Below are 13,648 nucleotides of genomic sequence, written 5' to 3'. Positions count from 1 at the left end.
TAGGCACCTATAGGTAGCTTTCAGCTTTCAGCTTCCCGGCACCGGCTGCCGCTCGGGCTAGTGTGAACCGAGAGATCCGTTGGAAAGCTGTTGTTCCTGATTTTAGGATTTCAAAACAAACCTAGAAACTAACCACCTAGAATAGTATACTAGCTCGACACTGACTGGACACGGTAAACATTGCCACATTCCACCTCATCGCCATCGCCCGTCGTCCGTCGCCCGCATTTAACGCGGATGCACGCAGTAGTGCAAACAGTGAATACCGAGCGGGCATACTCATAGATCGACAGCAACATGGTGTGTAGGTGAGATCTCATAGACTTACTATGTACGAAAACTCATAATCCCCCCCGCGTCTGTAAGTAATCGATCGCCAAGCCAACAGTAGTTCGACAGTAGGTAGTTCGCAGTGAGTTCGAAAACAAAGGAAGAAAAAGAAAAACTCCCCTGGCTCTGACCCAACAATACAACTACCTATGTAGCTCCAGGAAGCTGCCAGCTGTCACTTGGGGTTGAAAAGGGTTCCGGGACAGATTAGATCACTGGTCGCTATCGACGTTGCATACTCAGCTGAAGAAATTATGAGGGGTTCTTGGTACGTATCTTGGCTGGCTTTGGGGGTTCTCAAACCTCACATGCGTGACAACTGGTCGCTATATGCGTATTCGCGCAAGTAGAATGTACAATACGAATGAAAAGGTGCAAAAGGGGAACGAACTTGAGCCGATACAGTAGGTTGTATTCGATTTACCAAAAAAAAGAAACGAATGAATCCAATCCTTTGGTATGGACCGGACCACGGTGGAGTGGAGACGCCACAAATGCAGTCGCCGCCCGCCCCGCGCGACCCCCGCCGGAGTGGAGCTCCGGACCCGGCCAGTCGGTCACCTTTAGAGGCAAGTATGTGAGAAATCGAGGTACAGACCAGGATTGGAAGATACCTAGTACGGATCAGGCCCGGTAAGCTCGGAATGTAAACACTATGTACCAGTACCGCCACTGCGCCCGATACCCTGTTTTCTTTCTGCTTTTCTTTCATTTTATTTCATTCTACGTTTGATATTAGCTGCTAACACCTTATGTACTCGTCCCCCTGCCCGGAACTAACTCGGCCACATTGACCCCCCCCCCCCCCGCCCCCCCCTGAGCATTTGTAATCGTATACAAAAGAAGAAGAAAAAAAAGAAAAGAAACCAAGACATACACACACACATAGTAGCCAACAACACCCTCCATCCTCAAAATATCACAGAATGATAGGTAACCTTTGAAGCCTACAGCCCCGTCTCGGTCTATATTAGTGCTGACTATATATGATGTGTCCACATACTTATCTGCCGCACGCGAAAAACGTGGTGACGATCGAACATATTAAAGGCTGGACAACAACGGACGGACGGGTAGGTACCTATCTACACTAGACTCACAGGGCTGACGTGTATGTCTTTTGGTTAGGAGTGAGACAAGCAGCAACATCTCATTGTTCCTGGAAATCGTCGGCATTTCTCTTGCTCCCCTCCAATTGGGACCGGTGAAGAAGGAGGAGGAGGAGGACTCCTCCGGAGAGAAAGTCCGGGACGGGACTGGAACGAAGAGGCCCTCGTCAGGGCCATCCAAGCATGCCACTCAGCCAGGCCTGGTGAGTAAGTACAACTGCCGTGTCTGTACCTGTATCGGTAGTTGGTGAAAACAGAAAAAGAGGCGGACAAACAAATGGAGTCAAGTGAAAACAACAAACTAACTACAAAGTGGAAGATACAGTAGAGGTGGAGGTAGGTAGGAAAGTAATTGAAGAAGGACGAATGACAACCAAGGAAGGAAGGAACTACACGCAGACAGGTAGGTAGGTACTGCAGTACTTGCTTGGCCCAAGTAGGTATAGTCGGCTACTATAACTTGGCTTTACCCCATAACATCGGGTACCAGTACCTACCTAGGTACCTACCTATCGCCAAGCATCAATATATCGCCAAGCAAAAGAACAAACATCTATGCCGTGAACGACAGACAGCCACACCCTGTATGAAGGATAATAAAGAAGTAGCTTTGAGATAAAGCAATTAGGTAATGAAACGGCTTACATGTTTTGAACTTTCGTCCAGAATATTCTTAGGTACCACACATACGATATGGTACCCATCGATGTGTTACTATGTAGACTACTAGTACCTCTGGATCCAAAATAGAAAACAAAGAGATGGGGGCCAGCAGTCACCGGCTGACCGACAGAAGGATCCAGATGGAAGCCAACGAACGCAGTTCGGAATTCGGCAACAGTTGGCTAGCTGGCTGGCCCAAGGGAGGGAAGGGACATCACGGAAGCTATCCCGGCTCGGCGCGCCCGGACAATGTCAAGATAGTCGGCACCGGCACGGAAAGAAAGTGTGGTTTTGGCGTAGTGGGTAGACTGCCAAGGACGAATAGAACGGTTCGAGACGTACGAGTAGAATGGGAAACCAGCAAGTTACCGAAGGGGTATGTATACTCGACAGCTTGTGTAAAGGGGTGATTATCTTGGTCGTTAGATGACAATGACTAGTAAATACTACTACAACTATACAAGATTATGTTCGGTACAAGAACGAATACAATGAAGAGGAGATTATCTTCACTCAGATCCGCCTGTCTTAACCGTTATAACGTTTTCCTGGTCGTTCACTCTTTGTCTCGTGTATCCCCTCTCTCTCGAAAATATGATCGTGGATAGGTTGGTATGTCCTGTCATCATCCTTCCTGCTTCAAGCATGGAGGGGGAAGCGTGTCTGTGGCCAGTCCAACCACCTTTTTTTTTTTCTTTTCCCAAGGCCTGCGCGGCCGCGTATGCCCATATGTACCGTATAACATCGACAATGAATGCAAACTGGTATCTTCTTCTCCCACATCTGTATTTTAGTCCATTCATTTGTTATCCAAACTCGTATCACCATCCTCATACATCGAGCATACTCCTAATCTGCGCGGGCGGCGAATTAATACTTGGACTCATTGACGCCACACTATCATTCCTCCCCGTCTCTCCCACTGCCGGTGGCCGATCCGAATACGGCGGTGGTGGGGGTACTGTTTCCCGCGGCCCATCCATCATCAACTCCGCCTGCCTACTCGCCGCGCTAGGCGTCATATTCGCATACCTCGTCGCCGTCTGTCTCGCCGCAGCAAAGTCTCCTGGCGCAATCGGTCCAGTAACCCCCACGACATGCTCAGGCGAGGGGATGCTAACCATCTCGACATCGCCGGGACTTGCTGGACCATTCGGTGTTGGGCGAGGTTTGGATTCGGCAGCGCGCGTGTGGATGGAGTCCTTGAGGTTCCGAGCGGTAGGACCGCCGCCGCCGATCTCGCGTACGTTGCGCATGATTCTGTCGCGCATGGTCATGTTCGGGGCGGGGGCTTCGTTGACGCGGCGCCACCAGGCTGGTTTACGTTGGATACCCATTTCGGCGTCAAGAATCTGGCCGCGCTCGCGGCGCTGGCGGATCAGCTCGCGGTCTTCATTCGGTGAGGCCAATCCGTAGATTGCTTGGATGAGCACGATAAGCAACGAGGGCGCATATCCTCCCGGGTAGATAGCCTCGGGCTTTCCCTTGATGTTGAGCGGACTCCAAGTAAAGTTCCAGGCAGCCATGGCTTGGTACAAGGGCACGATGAAGGCGAGCGGGATGATCAGCATGAAGCGGGTGGGCGTGAACTTGAAGAGGCCGATGGTGCGGTTGATGATGCCCCGGTTGCGCGGACAGTAGTGTCTGATGGAGTGCCAGAGGGAGAAGACGGTGATCAGCCAGGTGGTAAAGAGGAAGAAGGGAGCGGACTTGAAGCGGTCGTCGGTGGCGGTCGGCTTGGCGTCGGTGATGATTTGCTCGGGGTAGCGCTGGTGTTCGATTTTGGTCCAGGAGCGAGGGACCACGATGAAGAAGTTCTGCGAACAACGGTTAGCTGGAAGGTGTAGGGTAGGACAAGATGGCTACTATGACATACCAACCACATGAATAGATACGCAAACAGCGGAATGATAAGCTCGACCCAGTAGCGACGGCCTTCCTGGCGAAGGCGGAAAGGATCCGGATCGATGAACTGTCTTTCCTTCCAGCTGCCCCAATGTCTGACTGCCTCCCATGTGCAAGCAATGGCACCTATCTGCATTAAATACCAGAAGAAGCAGGTAAGCACAATAGGAATCTCGGGTAGATAATATCGGTCAACATCGATATTCGTGAACAGGCTGATCAAAGCGGTGGCGCAAGTCCAGATGGCCCAGTACCACTGCCATCTGCGACCGATGGGATGGAATCGTTTCTCCGAGGGCAGGTGAAGCTTTCCATGTTTGTTCAAGGCGACCAGAGTCAAGACGAGACCCAGGCCGAATGCGACGGCGAAACCCAGGCCGGTGCCGGCACGGGCGCCGATGGGATAGACGGGATGCCAGCACTGTGTGGCGTTGACAAAGGTACCATTGGGGAAGATGAGGGCTGGCGCATACGGTTCGAAGGTAAGGTAACACTTTGTGCCGTTGGACAGGGTGCCGTTGGAGTATAGAGTGTAGTTCCAGTTCTCGAGGGCAGTGAGGTTGAGGTGGACCCCGGAGAGGACGGTGTCGGTCGAGTTGTCGCCGCCGGGCCAGGCAAGGATGTCGCGGATGTCGATGGTCATTCTCGCGGTCGTCGCAAATGGAAGTGGAGGACCATCAGAGGAGAAAAGCTGGGGAAGATGGAGTCGGGTAAATCGAAGGTGGGAACTAGAGGTTAGTATGTAAGGCGGAAGAGTCGGAAGGACGGGGATCGACGGGGACCGGAGGTGGTGAGATCTAGATCTGAGATTATGTCTTGGACTGGGTCAGAAATGGAGATGGAGCTGGCGATAGGACGATGGCGTGTGGATGGCGCGCAATGTGGTGGTGGTGGTGGTCGTCAGCCTCGAGAATCCACGAGTCCTCTGTTGGTCATTTTTGTAGAGTGAGGAAAAAGAGAATGAAGAAAATAAAAGTCGCCGACTGAGAGGGGAAAAAGAAAAAAAGCGACCGGACCAAGGCCCAAAAACCAGGAACCGGTGACGGATTTCCAGTCGGGATCGCGATCACGATTCGAGCTTCACATCGATGGATGATTCGCCCAGGGGCCAAGAGCTGTAATCTCGACACTCATTCGCGGCCCGGGCAGCGCACCCACTACCACCCTGGGGCTCTGCCGGGGCTTGCCTAACAGTGGTTAGGGCTGCTGGGGCTGTGAACAGGGACACCTCTGTTAACACTTTTCGGAAACAATGTTCTCGCGATGACCTCACCAAGTGGAAGTGGAGCCCCGAATGCGGGGACACTGGCGGGGCTCCCTCCACTGCCCTCCACCTGCCCCTGCCGCTACCTAGCCTCGGTGTTCGGTTACAGGTCCACTGTAACCTTTTGGGCTTTCAGGGCAAGAATCCAATTGGAACCGGCCACCTAGAGGTAGACCTAGGTACCTCCGACAGACAGCGCGCGACGGGAACCCGACAAGTTCGACAACACCTCCGGTCGGGCAACATCTCGACCCCGTTCCGATCCCGTCCATCTCCGTCTTCAGACCCGGGGCATCTTCACAACCACACATACACATACACACAAGATACACGTATACACGACAGCCGTTACAATGAGTGTCGCCAACGACGACGAGCCGTCCTACATCGACTACGAGACCTTTCTCGACCCAGGATTCAGCCCCGCCGCCTTCGCAAACACGCTCGTGCTGGCGACCAACAACCCCAACGATGCGCCCCTCGACCTCTCAACGCCCCTATCACGCGTCCTCTTTGACATCCAGGAGATCGACTCCCACATCGACGTTCTCACCACCCGATCCGCCATCCCGCTCCTCACACATACTCAAGAACAGACCGAAGCCAGCGGGCGTATCGTCGGGGAACTCGACACCCAGATCAAGGCCCTCAACGACAGCTACAAACAGCTCGAAAAGGAGGTTATCCAGAAACATGCCGAAGCCGAAGAAGTCCGTCTTGTGGCCTCCCGTCTCTGGGAAACCCTCAAGCTGGGCCGAGCAGTAGGTCGTGCTCTCCAACTCGGTCGCCAGCTTGAAGTCCAACATGCCGAACTGACAGGCTCTGCCTCGACAACCGTCACCACCTCCTCCGCCAGTCTTCGCAGCAAAGAAGACCATCGCGCCCTGGTTCGATGCGCCCACACTCTTTTGTCTCTCCGCGAACTCTTCTCGACCGCCAACGTGCCCGGCTCCGAAGGTTACGGCATCGAGCGCGTTGCCGTCATCCGCACTCTGCGCGACAACGTCTACCTCCCCACCGAGCGGTCCGTCCGTGAATCCGCCGAGCGCATCATCCGCGAGTTTTCCATGGGATCTGCGTCGGGCACCTTGACCTTTGCCCAGTCCGAAGAAACCAGAGCGCGAACTGTCTCCGGCCTAACAACGCTCTACCTCTTGTCGCCAACCACCCTCGCCAAGAACGAAAAGTGGTCGCCAACCCTGATGCTCCAATCTCTCGAATCCTACCTCCGTACCGCTCTGCAATCCTCTACCGCGTCCTTGTCCCGAGCCCTGGCCACCCTGCCTTCGCTAGAACGCACACTAGCAGATGTAACAGCCCGCTGCCAAAACGTGGTCGCTTTGGAAGCCGTGCTAGAAGCCACCAAAATCCCCTCTCACCCGTTGGTCCAGGGGCAGCAAGCCACGCCCAAGACAGGAGGAAACATGCTTCCACCTTTGCTGGCGTACTTGGAAACCGGCTCATTAGCGAGTTACTTCTGGAGAACGATGGCGAGCAATCTGGCGCCGAGGGTGCAGGAGATTATGAACAAGGGAGGAGTGTCGGCGAGGACGCTGAGAACGAATAGGCAGAGTGTCGGGGAGGCGATCAAGGAGTGTGTGGTGAAGGGCTGTGTGTTGCCTAGTGCGGTGGCGGGGGCGGCAACCGGAGATAGGGGGAAGAATGATGAGATGCAGGATGGGGAAAAGAGTGGACGGTGGGAGAGGGAGGTTGCGGTTATGGTGGGGAGTGTTGTGAATAATATTGGGAGGTAATGATGGTGTTGGATGAGGGTCGGTTCAGTTGAAGAAAATGCACATGGCGTTGCTGATAAATTCAGCATCCTTTCTTCGGACCACATATGGTCGTCGAATAATCGTTGGCATCTCTGGACACCTTTACCGTCTCGTCGTGTTCACTTCAAAGCGCCTTGGACAAACCTTTGATCGACAAGGGCATTCACTGCCCTTCCTCCCATGCCGCAAACCATTTTCCAAACCTTGAAAGCAGTCATGAATTTCCATCCCTTTTACATCCGATTAAAGAAAAGAGATTACGCACTTTAGAGGACCTGAGGCATTGTTTGTTTTACCACACTCCATATCACTCCCACCATTGGCCCTTGTCGACCGTATATCTTGCCTTCCCCGTCGTCCTCACCCCCTTTCGTCAACTCTCTATTCCCTTCAGGCCAGTCAGAAGGCCTCAACCTCGATCTGAAATACATTATCGGATGATATGAGGAACATATGAGTCCAAGCCACGTACTGCAAACGACTTTGATGAGCCCAGACATTTCCAGGTTCACCCACCACCTCGACCCCTCTCGTCATCAGGTATAAAGTCTCGTCTCTCGACCTCAACCCCATCTTCTCCAGACCTCCTCCCTTGTCCTCCACGCCTTCTTCCTCCTCCATCACGCCTTGGTCTTGGACTTCCACGAAGAAGACTCGTATGATCTTTCAGCATTATCTCTTCTTTTACAGGTATAAATCCACTCCAAGACCCCATTTCCTTCCTTTCCTCTTTTACCCATCTTCTTCTCCCCGTTCAATCTTCTTCTCCCCGTTCAATCTTCTTCCGGTATACCTTCACTCGATCCCGTACTCAACCCGATCTGAAAAATTATGCTCCCCTCTGACAAAATCCAAGCCACCTTACACTCAACATCGACTAACCCGTGTCCAGGTCCAGGAACCTTCATTTTGAACCCACGCTTTCCAATTTTTACCAGTCCTCTTCCCTTACTTCCTCCATCAGGCACCGCCAGCATGGATCCCAACAGGCCTCTCGGCATCAAGTCCGAGCCGGCTGAGGCTCCCAGTATGACGACCATACCTCAAGCCATACCCCAGGCCGCACCCGCAGCCCAAAGCGGTTTTACAGCTGCGACCATTGCCGCTAGCGAGAGCATCACCGTGGCCACTACACCTGCCGGTGCCACTACATCCACAGCCGCTGCAAAAGCACCCCCGGCCAAGAAGGTCACCGCTACAGCCAGGAAGCCAGCTGCTGCTAAGAAGGCAGCGACTGTCAAGACGCCTGCTGTTCCGAAGACTGCTGCTGCTACTAAGGCTACTGCGAAAGCTACACCCAAAGCTACTCCCAAGACCACTGCCGCGAAAGCTACCCCGACCACCAACACTCAGAACGGAGCGGAAGTAACTCCCACCACCACAACCGGCACCGGCACCGCTCGTCCTCGCGGCCGTCCCAAGAAGAACGCAGACGCAACCGACACGGCTACCACTGCATCAACTGCATCAGTTGCAGCCACGGCCGCTGCTGCTAACGATAACACTAACATCACATACACCGCCAAAGCTTCAACCACCTCCCCGCCTCCAGCCGCACCCTCATCTCCCATCATCGTCGCTACCGCTAACCGTCCTGTTACTGCTACTGCTACCGCTAACCGCCCCAGCCCCAGCCGTAGCCCTAGCCCCGGCCCTGGTCCTGCTTCCGCCACTGCTGCTACCCGCCAAACCACCAACACCAGAGGCAGAGGTAGAGGCAGAGGCAGAGGTACAGGTAGAGGTAGAGGCAGAGGTAGAGGCGGTGCTTCTACATCTAGCGCTTCATCCTCCACTACTCCCGCCAGAAAACGCACTGCTAGTGCCGCTAGCATCGCTGATGCTGATGCTGATACTGACCCTGATCATGATGATGATGCTGATTCTGATGCGTATGGGCGAGCCAGTAAACAGCGGAAAGTTGCTTCAACCGAGGGGATCGCGGCGACATTGAGAGCTTTTGAAGCTTTGCGAGCGGGCTCGGCTTCGACTTCAGGAGCAGGCTCTGGGCCTGGCCCAAAGCAGGTGGTGAGGGCGGCGGCGGCTGCGGGAGGGGCAGGAGGTAATAAAGGTGCAGCAGGGCCAGGAACAAGTGTCGGCAAGAAAGGGTGGAGTGTGGATGGGCAGGAGATTAATCGGCGGCACAAGGAGAATGATTTGCAGTATGTTTTTTTGCCCCTATCTCCTTTATAGAATGGCAGGTGGAAACATAAACACAATGCTAACATCGATGGTGGGAAAAAAAAACAGTCTCCTCGGAACAGGCGAGTTCTCCGACGCTACCATCCATTGTCTCAAGAAGAAGTGGAAGGTGCATAAGATGAGATTGAGCACGCGGAGTGCGTGGTTCAGGGAGGCGTTTGCTGGTAGTGATGGGGTGAGTGTGTTTACTGGGTTCCGGGGCGATGACAAGGGGGGGGGAAGAGGTTGAAAGGAGTTGCTGACAAGTTGATGGTAAACAGACAGGCCAAATCAGCGAGATCAACCTCCACGAGCAAAACGCGGACGACATTGAAACCATGCTGAGGTTCATGTATGCTGACTGTAAGTCTTGCCTCTTGTCACCATGTCATCCACATGCTTGCTAACTTGTCGCTCACAGCCCTCGACGACAACCTCACCCGCCCCTCCTCCCTCGCCTCGCCCATCACCACCTACGTAACCCTCTACAACCTAGGCCACACCTTCCGCATCCCCCTCCTCTGCCGCGACAGCATTACCTTACTAGGGCAGTACCTCGACACCAAGCTCCTCCTCCTGTGCACCTACTCGGTCCCCGCCTCGGGCCGCTCCGGCGTAATCGACCACTCAGACCCCCTCTTATCCCCCCAATCCTACGCGAACGACCTCTTCTCCGGCATCTTTCAGGCTTACTCGGGCGTCTCCGAAAGCACCAAACTACACTCTTTACTTGCATCCTTCCTCTGGGCCGGCCGCGACCGTCTGTTTCGCCTCCCCGGTCTCCGCCAAGTAGTCGACCAGTGCCCCATGTTGGGCACCGACGTGTTCAAAGTCCAACTAGGCGACAATTCCAGTAGTTTCATGCCGCCGACGACGATCAAACTTGGCAACGTGCCGGGCGGCGGAGGCGACGTGGAGGAGCTCAAAGCTAAACACTTTGGACCGACGTGTAGTAGACTGGATCATACACGGAAGACGCAGCATCCGGATCGGTGTGAGGCGTGTGACGAGGTGTTTGATGAGGAGAGGTGGGCGAAGCGGGTGTATAATCCGTTCAAGGTGGTGGTGAGGCCGGCGGCGTGGTGTAGGCGGTGTGTGGAGGGGAAGACGAATCCGAATGCGCCGGGGGGTGGGAAGGGTGGGAAGGGGGGCATCGGGGGACGGTTTGATTTGGGGGTTGGTGGGCCGGTGGTGGTTGATGGGGATGGTGAGGGTGCAGAGGGCGGAGGAAACGGGGAGAGTCACAGAAGGAAGGGGGTGTTGGAGGATGTGGTTCCTATGTGGAGGTTGAGGGTTGGTGGGGATGAGGAGTGAGTGTGAAGAAGCATGGGGTAAAGGGGGAAGTCAAGGAGTTGAAGGATAAAATGGATGGATGGCTGCATGGTAGGGGATGGTAGGGGATGGTAGGTATATGCTTCTTATCACAGACTCGATGGGTTCGAGGATCTCTCGGGATCATGACTGCATTTCTTAACAGTTGACAGCTTACGGGTGTCAAACATTTACTGATCTACATGAAAGTCTGGTGCGTCAGAAGAGACAGTGGAAGGATGGATGGCATGAGGACCAGATTGCGTTGCGTTTTCCTTCAGTCGGTGAGATCAGAGAGATTCTTCAAGTGAGAGCTTGAAAGACCAAGATAGTATAATGGACTGCCCTGCGAGGTTCGACCAGGAGCGAATAAAAAGGAGTGCTTTCCAGATTCAGATTGATGCATGAGAAATCAAAGGAGCCAAGTGGAAGCAAATACCCACTCATATTTCCAGCACATGAAACTCCGGTCTGCCTTTGCTCAGTTATCCCGAGATCCTAATTCCTTATCAGATTAAACTGCGTCAAACAGCTGCTCAATACCACTACGACTAATCACATGAACAGCTGAACTCTCTTTTCCCCCCTTTCCCCCCTTCCCTTTGACACCCCCTCTTTCCATAGATAGCCCTTGAAACTCACTCTTTCAACCATTTTCACACCCTGTCTCTTTCGCGTTCGCGTCACCTCTCATGATGGATGATGCCGTGGTCCCCTTCCAAAACGTCCAAAGGCCACCGAATCCACCCTGCATGTTCCTCATCCAAAATATCTTTGGCTCTCATGATCAAATGATCTCCCCACCCCTGCAACCACCACTGTCGCTCATGGTGTTTGAGTAAGATGCCGAAATGGGCAAAGATGGCTACGGCTTCTTGGGTGGGAATCTTGAGTAGCGGGACGAGCGAGTCAGACACGGCCCAGAGCCAGAGCATGGCGTCTAGGACGTCACCTCCTTGGGTATTTGAGTTGGAGTGAGAGGTTGGGGAGTCATCAGCGGCGGCGGCGGCGCATGTGGTGAGGGTTGGGGTCGTTGTGGTGATTGTGCGGGGTGAGGATGTGGTCGTGGCAGTGGCCGCGGATGGCGAAGTCGGGGAAGAACAAGTCAGGTGCGTGAGCGACAGTTCTAGTTCGTCAATGGCGAAAAGATAAGTGTGAAGGTGAGGATTGGCAGTGTCTCTGCTGATGAGCTCGCGGAGATGGGCCAGCGGTCCGGGAGGCTTGGGTATCCCGCTCCTACTTTCAGTCGTTCTCTTTTGTTCGGTTGACGTTCCGGAGCCGGAGCTGGTGGACCCAGCGCCAGATGGGGGGTTCGGTGTCCCGGTATTGGACGATGAAGCGCTGCAAGAAGAATCCGACGACTCGCCCCTCGCCTCTTTCCACCTCCTCCCTCCATACGCCAAAAAAGGCTTCAGAAACTCTCGATGCGCTTCATTGTTCATGATGAAGTTGCTAAGCGACTTGGGGCCGTTGACGAGGAAGGCCCAATCGGGAAAGTTCAGTCCACCGCCTGCCGTGCCTATCCCCATGCCCATGCCCGCTTCGGACCCCAATCCCGTAGCCGGGCCCTCAAGACCCCCTTTTCTATCGCCATTGCTCAGCCCATTACTCTCGGCATGCCTTCTCTGCTCGTGTTGATCCAAAACATAGACACTCCCATCGCCCCTCCTGCCCCTCGGGCTTGCAAGCGCGACATAGATGGTCAGATTCGCAAAGAGGTACAAGCCCAGTTCGTCCTCGTCCCGTTCTATGACGGGTAGCATCCTCCTCATGGCTTCTCTGGTCGCTTTTTGGTGGAGCAGGATGCCCTGGGCGGTGTAGAAATCTCGCTTTTGGGGACATGATTGCTGGAAGGCGAGGTGGAGGGCCGAGACGGAGAGCAGGACGCGGAGGAGGTAGGAGGACGAGGGGGATGAGGAGGAGAGGGAGAAGGCGAGATCGACGACGGAGGTGCGCCAGAAGTTGGCGACGGTGGGGTCGGTGGTGAGGGTCAGGTAGGTTGAGGAGGTGAAGTTGTGGAGGAGGAGGAGGAGGTGAAGGGTGGGAAGGGGGTCGTCGTCATTGTCGTCATTGTTTTCGATTATTGGGTTGGGGTAGTAAGTGGGAATGCCGTGTGGTGATGACGATGATGATGATGATGATAATGATGGTGGAGGTTCGACATGTGGGGGGGGTGCCGGTGAAAGTGGCGATGGTGGTTGGAACTGAAGCTGGGACTGGGTGATGGGACTTTGTGTTTGCGACGACTGTGGCCTGGGTCTGGTTCTAGGCGGCAGGTTTGCTTTCATGGACAGAAAGGGACATTGCAGCCCGTGGGAAATGCAATTGATGCATGACGGGTGGTGTTCGTCGCACTGGAGAAGGGTCAATACGGTGTCATGTCATGTCATGTCGTGCCAAAAGGGATTGATGATACCTTGATCTTGCGGGCCTTGCACGCCGTACAACCCGTCCGACTCTTTCGGTGCGCCCGCCGGATCGGACCAATCCCAGACGGCAAGTCCGTCATTTTGGGTAGGTATGAGAGGGTGGGTCACCAACTTGCCGTGTATGTATGTCGTCCTCGTTGCCTCTCGGTCTCGCCAAGCTAAGGTAACATGTATGAATTTGCCATCAGATGAAGTCCAGTCGCATAGCTAACAGTCACCTTGGTGCTAGCCAGACAGTCCGTCCAAAGTTCTCACTCAGCGATGGTCCCGCCGACAATAAAGCTGCTGATGACAAAGCAAGGGAAGCTGAGCTCTCACTCTGCCCTGTCGCAAGTCAGCACGCCCAGGCGGCAAACAGGCCCGACGATCTTTCTTCTTTTTTTTTGTTGGCAATTAGCGTAGGGCTGAAAGTGCCATGTAGGTCCTGTGAAACCTTCTAGAAGACCGTTATCAGAGACAGCCATCACCTTCCGGCAATTCGGTTGTCATGATTGTGAGACCGACACACTTCTTTTTTTTTTTTTCTTACAAAAGCAAGTGTAAGTCCTCACCGGTCTTCGGCTTCTCTCGTAATGAAGGAGTGTTGGGTATGTACAATCTAACCCTGGTATGTTTGTTAGTTTGGTACAAAAAACGCCCATCTCCACTCGAGAGCCCCCGAAAGTGAAGAAGCGTTCGATTTTC

The 13,648-nt window shown here is 54.0% G+C and overlaps 5 protein-coding genes across 5 annotated transcripts; 3 read left to right on the top strand and 2 right to left on the bottom strand.

Moving 5' to 3' along the window:
* Nucleotides 1-2,200: 2,200 nt before the first annotated feature.
* On the top strand, nt 2,201-2,634 carry B0T23DRAFT_315871 (uncharacterized protein; the record flags this gene model as incomplete). The annotated part of the gene is made up of 2 exons (XM_062834887.1): nt 2,201-2,387; nt 2,567-2,634. The coding sequence occupies 2 exons, from the start codon at nt 2,201-2,203 to the stop codon at nt 2,632-2,634; spliced, it is 255 nt and encodes an 84-aa protein (XP_062692543.1).
* On the bottom strand, nt 2,478-5,132 carry B0T23DRAFT_378974 (uncharacterized protein). Its single transcript, XM_062837120.1, has 2 exons — nt 3,979-5,132; nt 2,478-3,919 (listed from the first exon to the last, which is right to left on the bottom strand). Exons 1-2 carry the CDS (start codon nt 4,648-4,650, stop codon nt 2,933-2,935), a joined length of 1,659 nt encoding a protein of 552 aa, XP_062692542.1. The 5' UTR covers nt 4,651-5,132; the 3' UTR covers nt 2,478-2,932.
* A 243-nt stretch (nt 5,133-5,375) lies between these two features.
* B0T23DRAFT_133931 (Golgi transport complex subunit 5-domain-containing protein) lies at nt 5,376-7,169 on the top strand. Its single transcript, XM_062832236.1, has one exon. It carries the CDS (start codon nt 5,625-5,627, stop codon nt 7,023-7,025), a length of 1,401 nt encoding a protein of 466 aa, XP_062692541.1. The 5' UTR covers nt 5,376-5,624; the 3' UTR covers nt 7,026-7,169.
* Nucleotides 7,170-7,975: 806 nt separating this feature from the next.
* Nucleotides 7,976-10,538, top strand: B0T23DRAFT_441486 (uncharacterized protein; the record flags this gene model as incomplete). Its single annotated transcript, XM_062840777.1, has 4 exons — nt 7,976-9,205; nt 9,294-9,420; nt 9,506-9,587; nt 9,646-10,538. Exons 1-4 carry the CDS (start codon nt 8,022-8,024, stop codon nt 10,536-10,538), a joined length of 2,286 nt encoding a protein of 761 aa, XP_062692540.1. The 5' UTR covers nt 7,976-8,021.
* Nucleotides 10,539-11,135: 597 nt separating this feature from the next.
* B0T23DRAFT_453272 (uncharacterized protein) lies at nt 11,136-13,139 on the bottom strand. Its single transcript, XM_062841170.1, has 2 exons — nt 12,952-13,139; nt 11,136-12,889 (listed from the first exon to the last, which is right to left on the bottom strand). Exons 1-2 carry the CDS (start codon nt 13,042-13,044, stop codon nt 11,219-11,221), a joined length of 1,764 nt encoding a protein of 587 aa, XP_062692539.1. The 5' UTR covers nt 13,045-13,139; the 3' UTR covers nt 11,136-11,218.
* Nucleotides 13,140-13,648: the final 509 nt, after the last annotated feature.

This window comes from Neurospora hispaniola (genome assembly GCF_033458365.1).
Source record: "Neurospora hispaniola strain FGSC 10403 chromosome Unknown B0T23scaffold_4, whole genome shotgun sequence".
Taxonomy (NCBI): Eukaryota; Fungi; Ascomycota; class Sordariomycetes; order Sordariales; family Sordariaceae; genus Neurospora; species Neurospora hispaniola.
Note: the sequence above shows the minus strand (reverse complement) of the source record. Positions and strands in the feature narration are given on the sequence as shown.

Excerpts from the sequence above, each read along its gene's own strand:
- B0T23DRAFT_378974 (XM_062837120.1), bottom strand. The coding sequence starts at position 4,650 with ATGACCATCGACATCCGCGACATCCTTGCCTGGCCCGGCGGCGACAAC. Across the intron at positions 3,920-3,978 it reads CGTATCTATTCATGTGGTTG|AACTTCTTCATCGTGGTCCC; the intron begins GTATGTCATAGT and ends CGTTGTTCGCAG.
- B0T23DRAFT_133931 (XM_062832236.1), top strand. The coding sequence starts at position 5,625 with ATGAGTGTCGCCAACGACGACGAGCCGTCCTACATCGACTACGAGACC.
- B0T23DRAFT_453272 (XM_062841170.1), bottom strand. The coding sequence starts at position 13,044 with ATGACGGACTTGCCGTCTGGGATTGGTCCGATCCGGCGGGCGCACCGA. Across the intron at positions 12,890-12,951 it reads GCAAGGCCCGCAAGATCAAG|TGCGACGAACACCACCCGTC; the intron begins GTATCATCAATC and ends ACCCTTCTCCAG.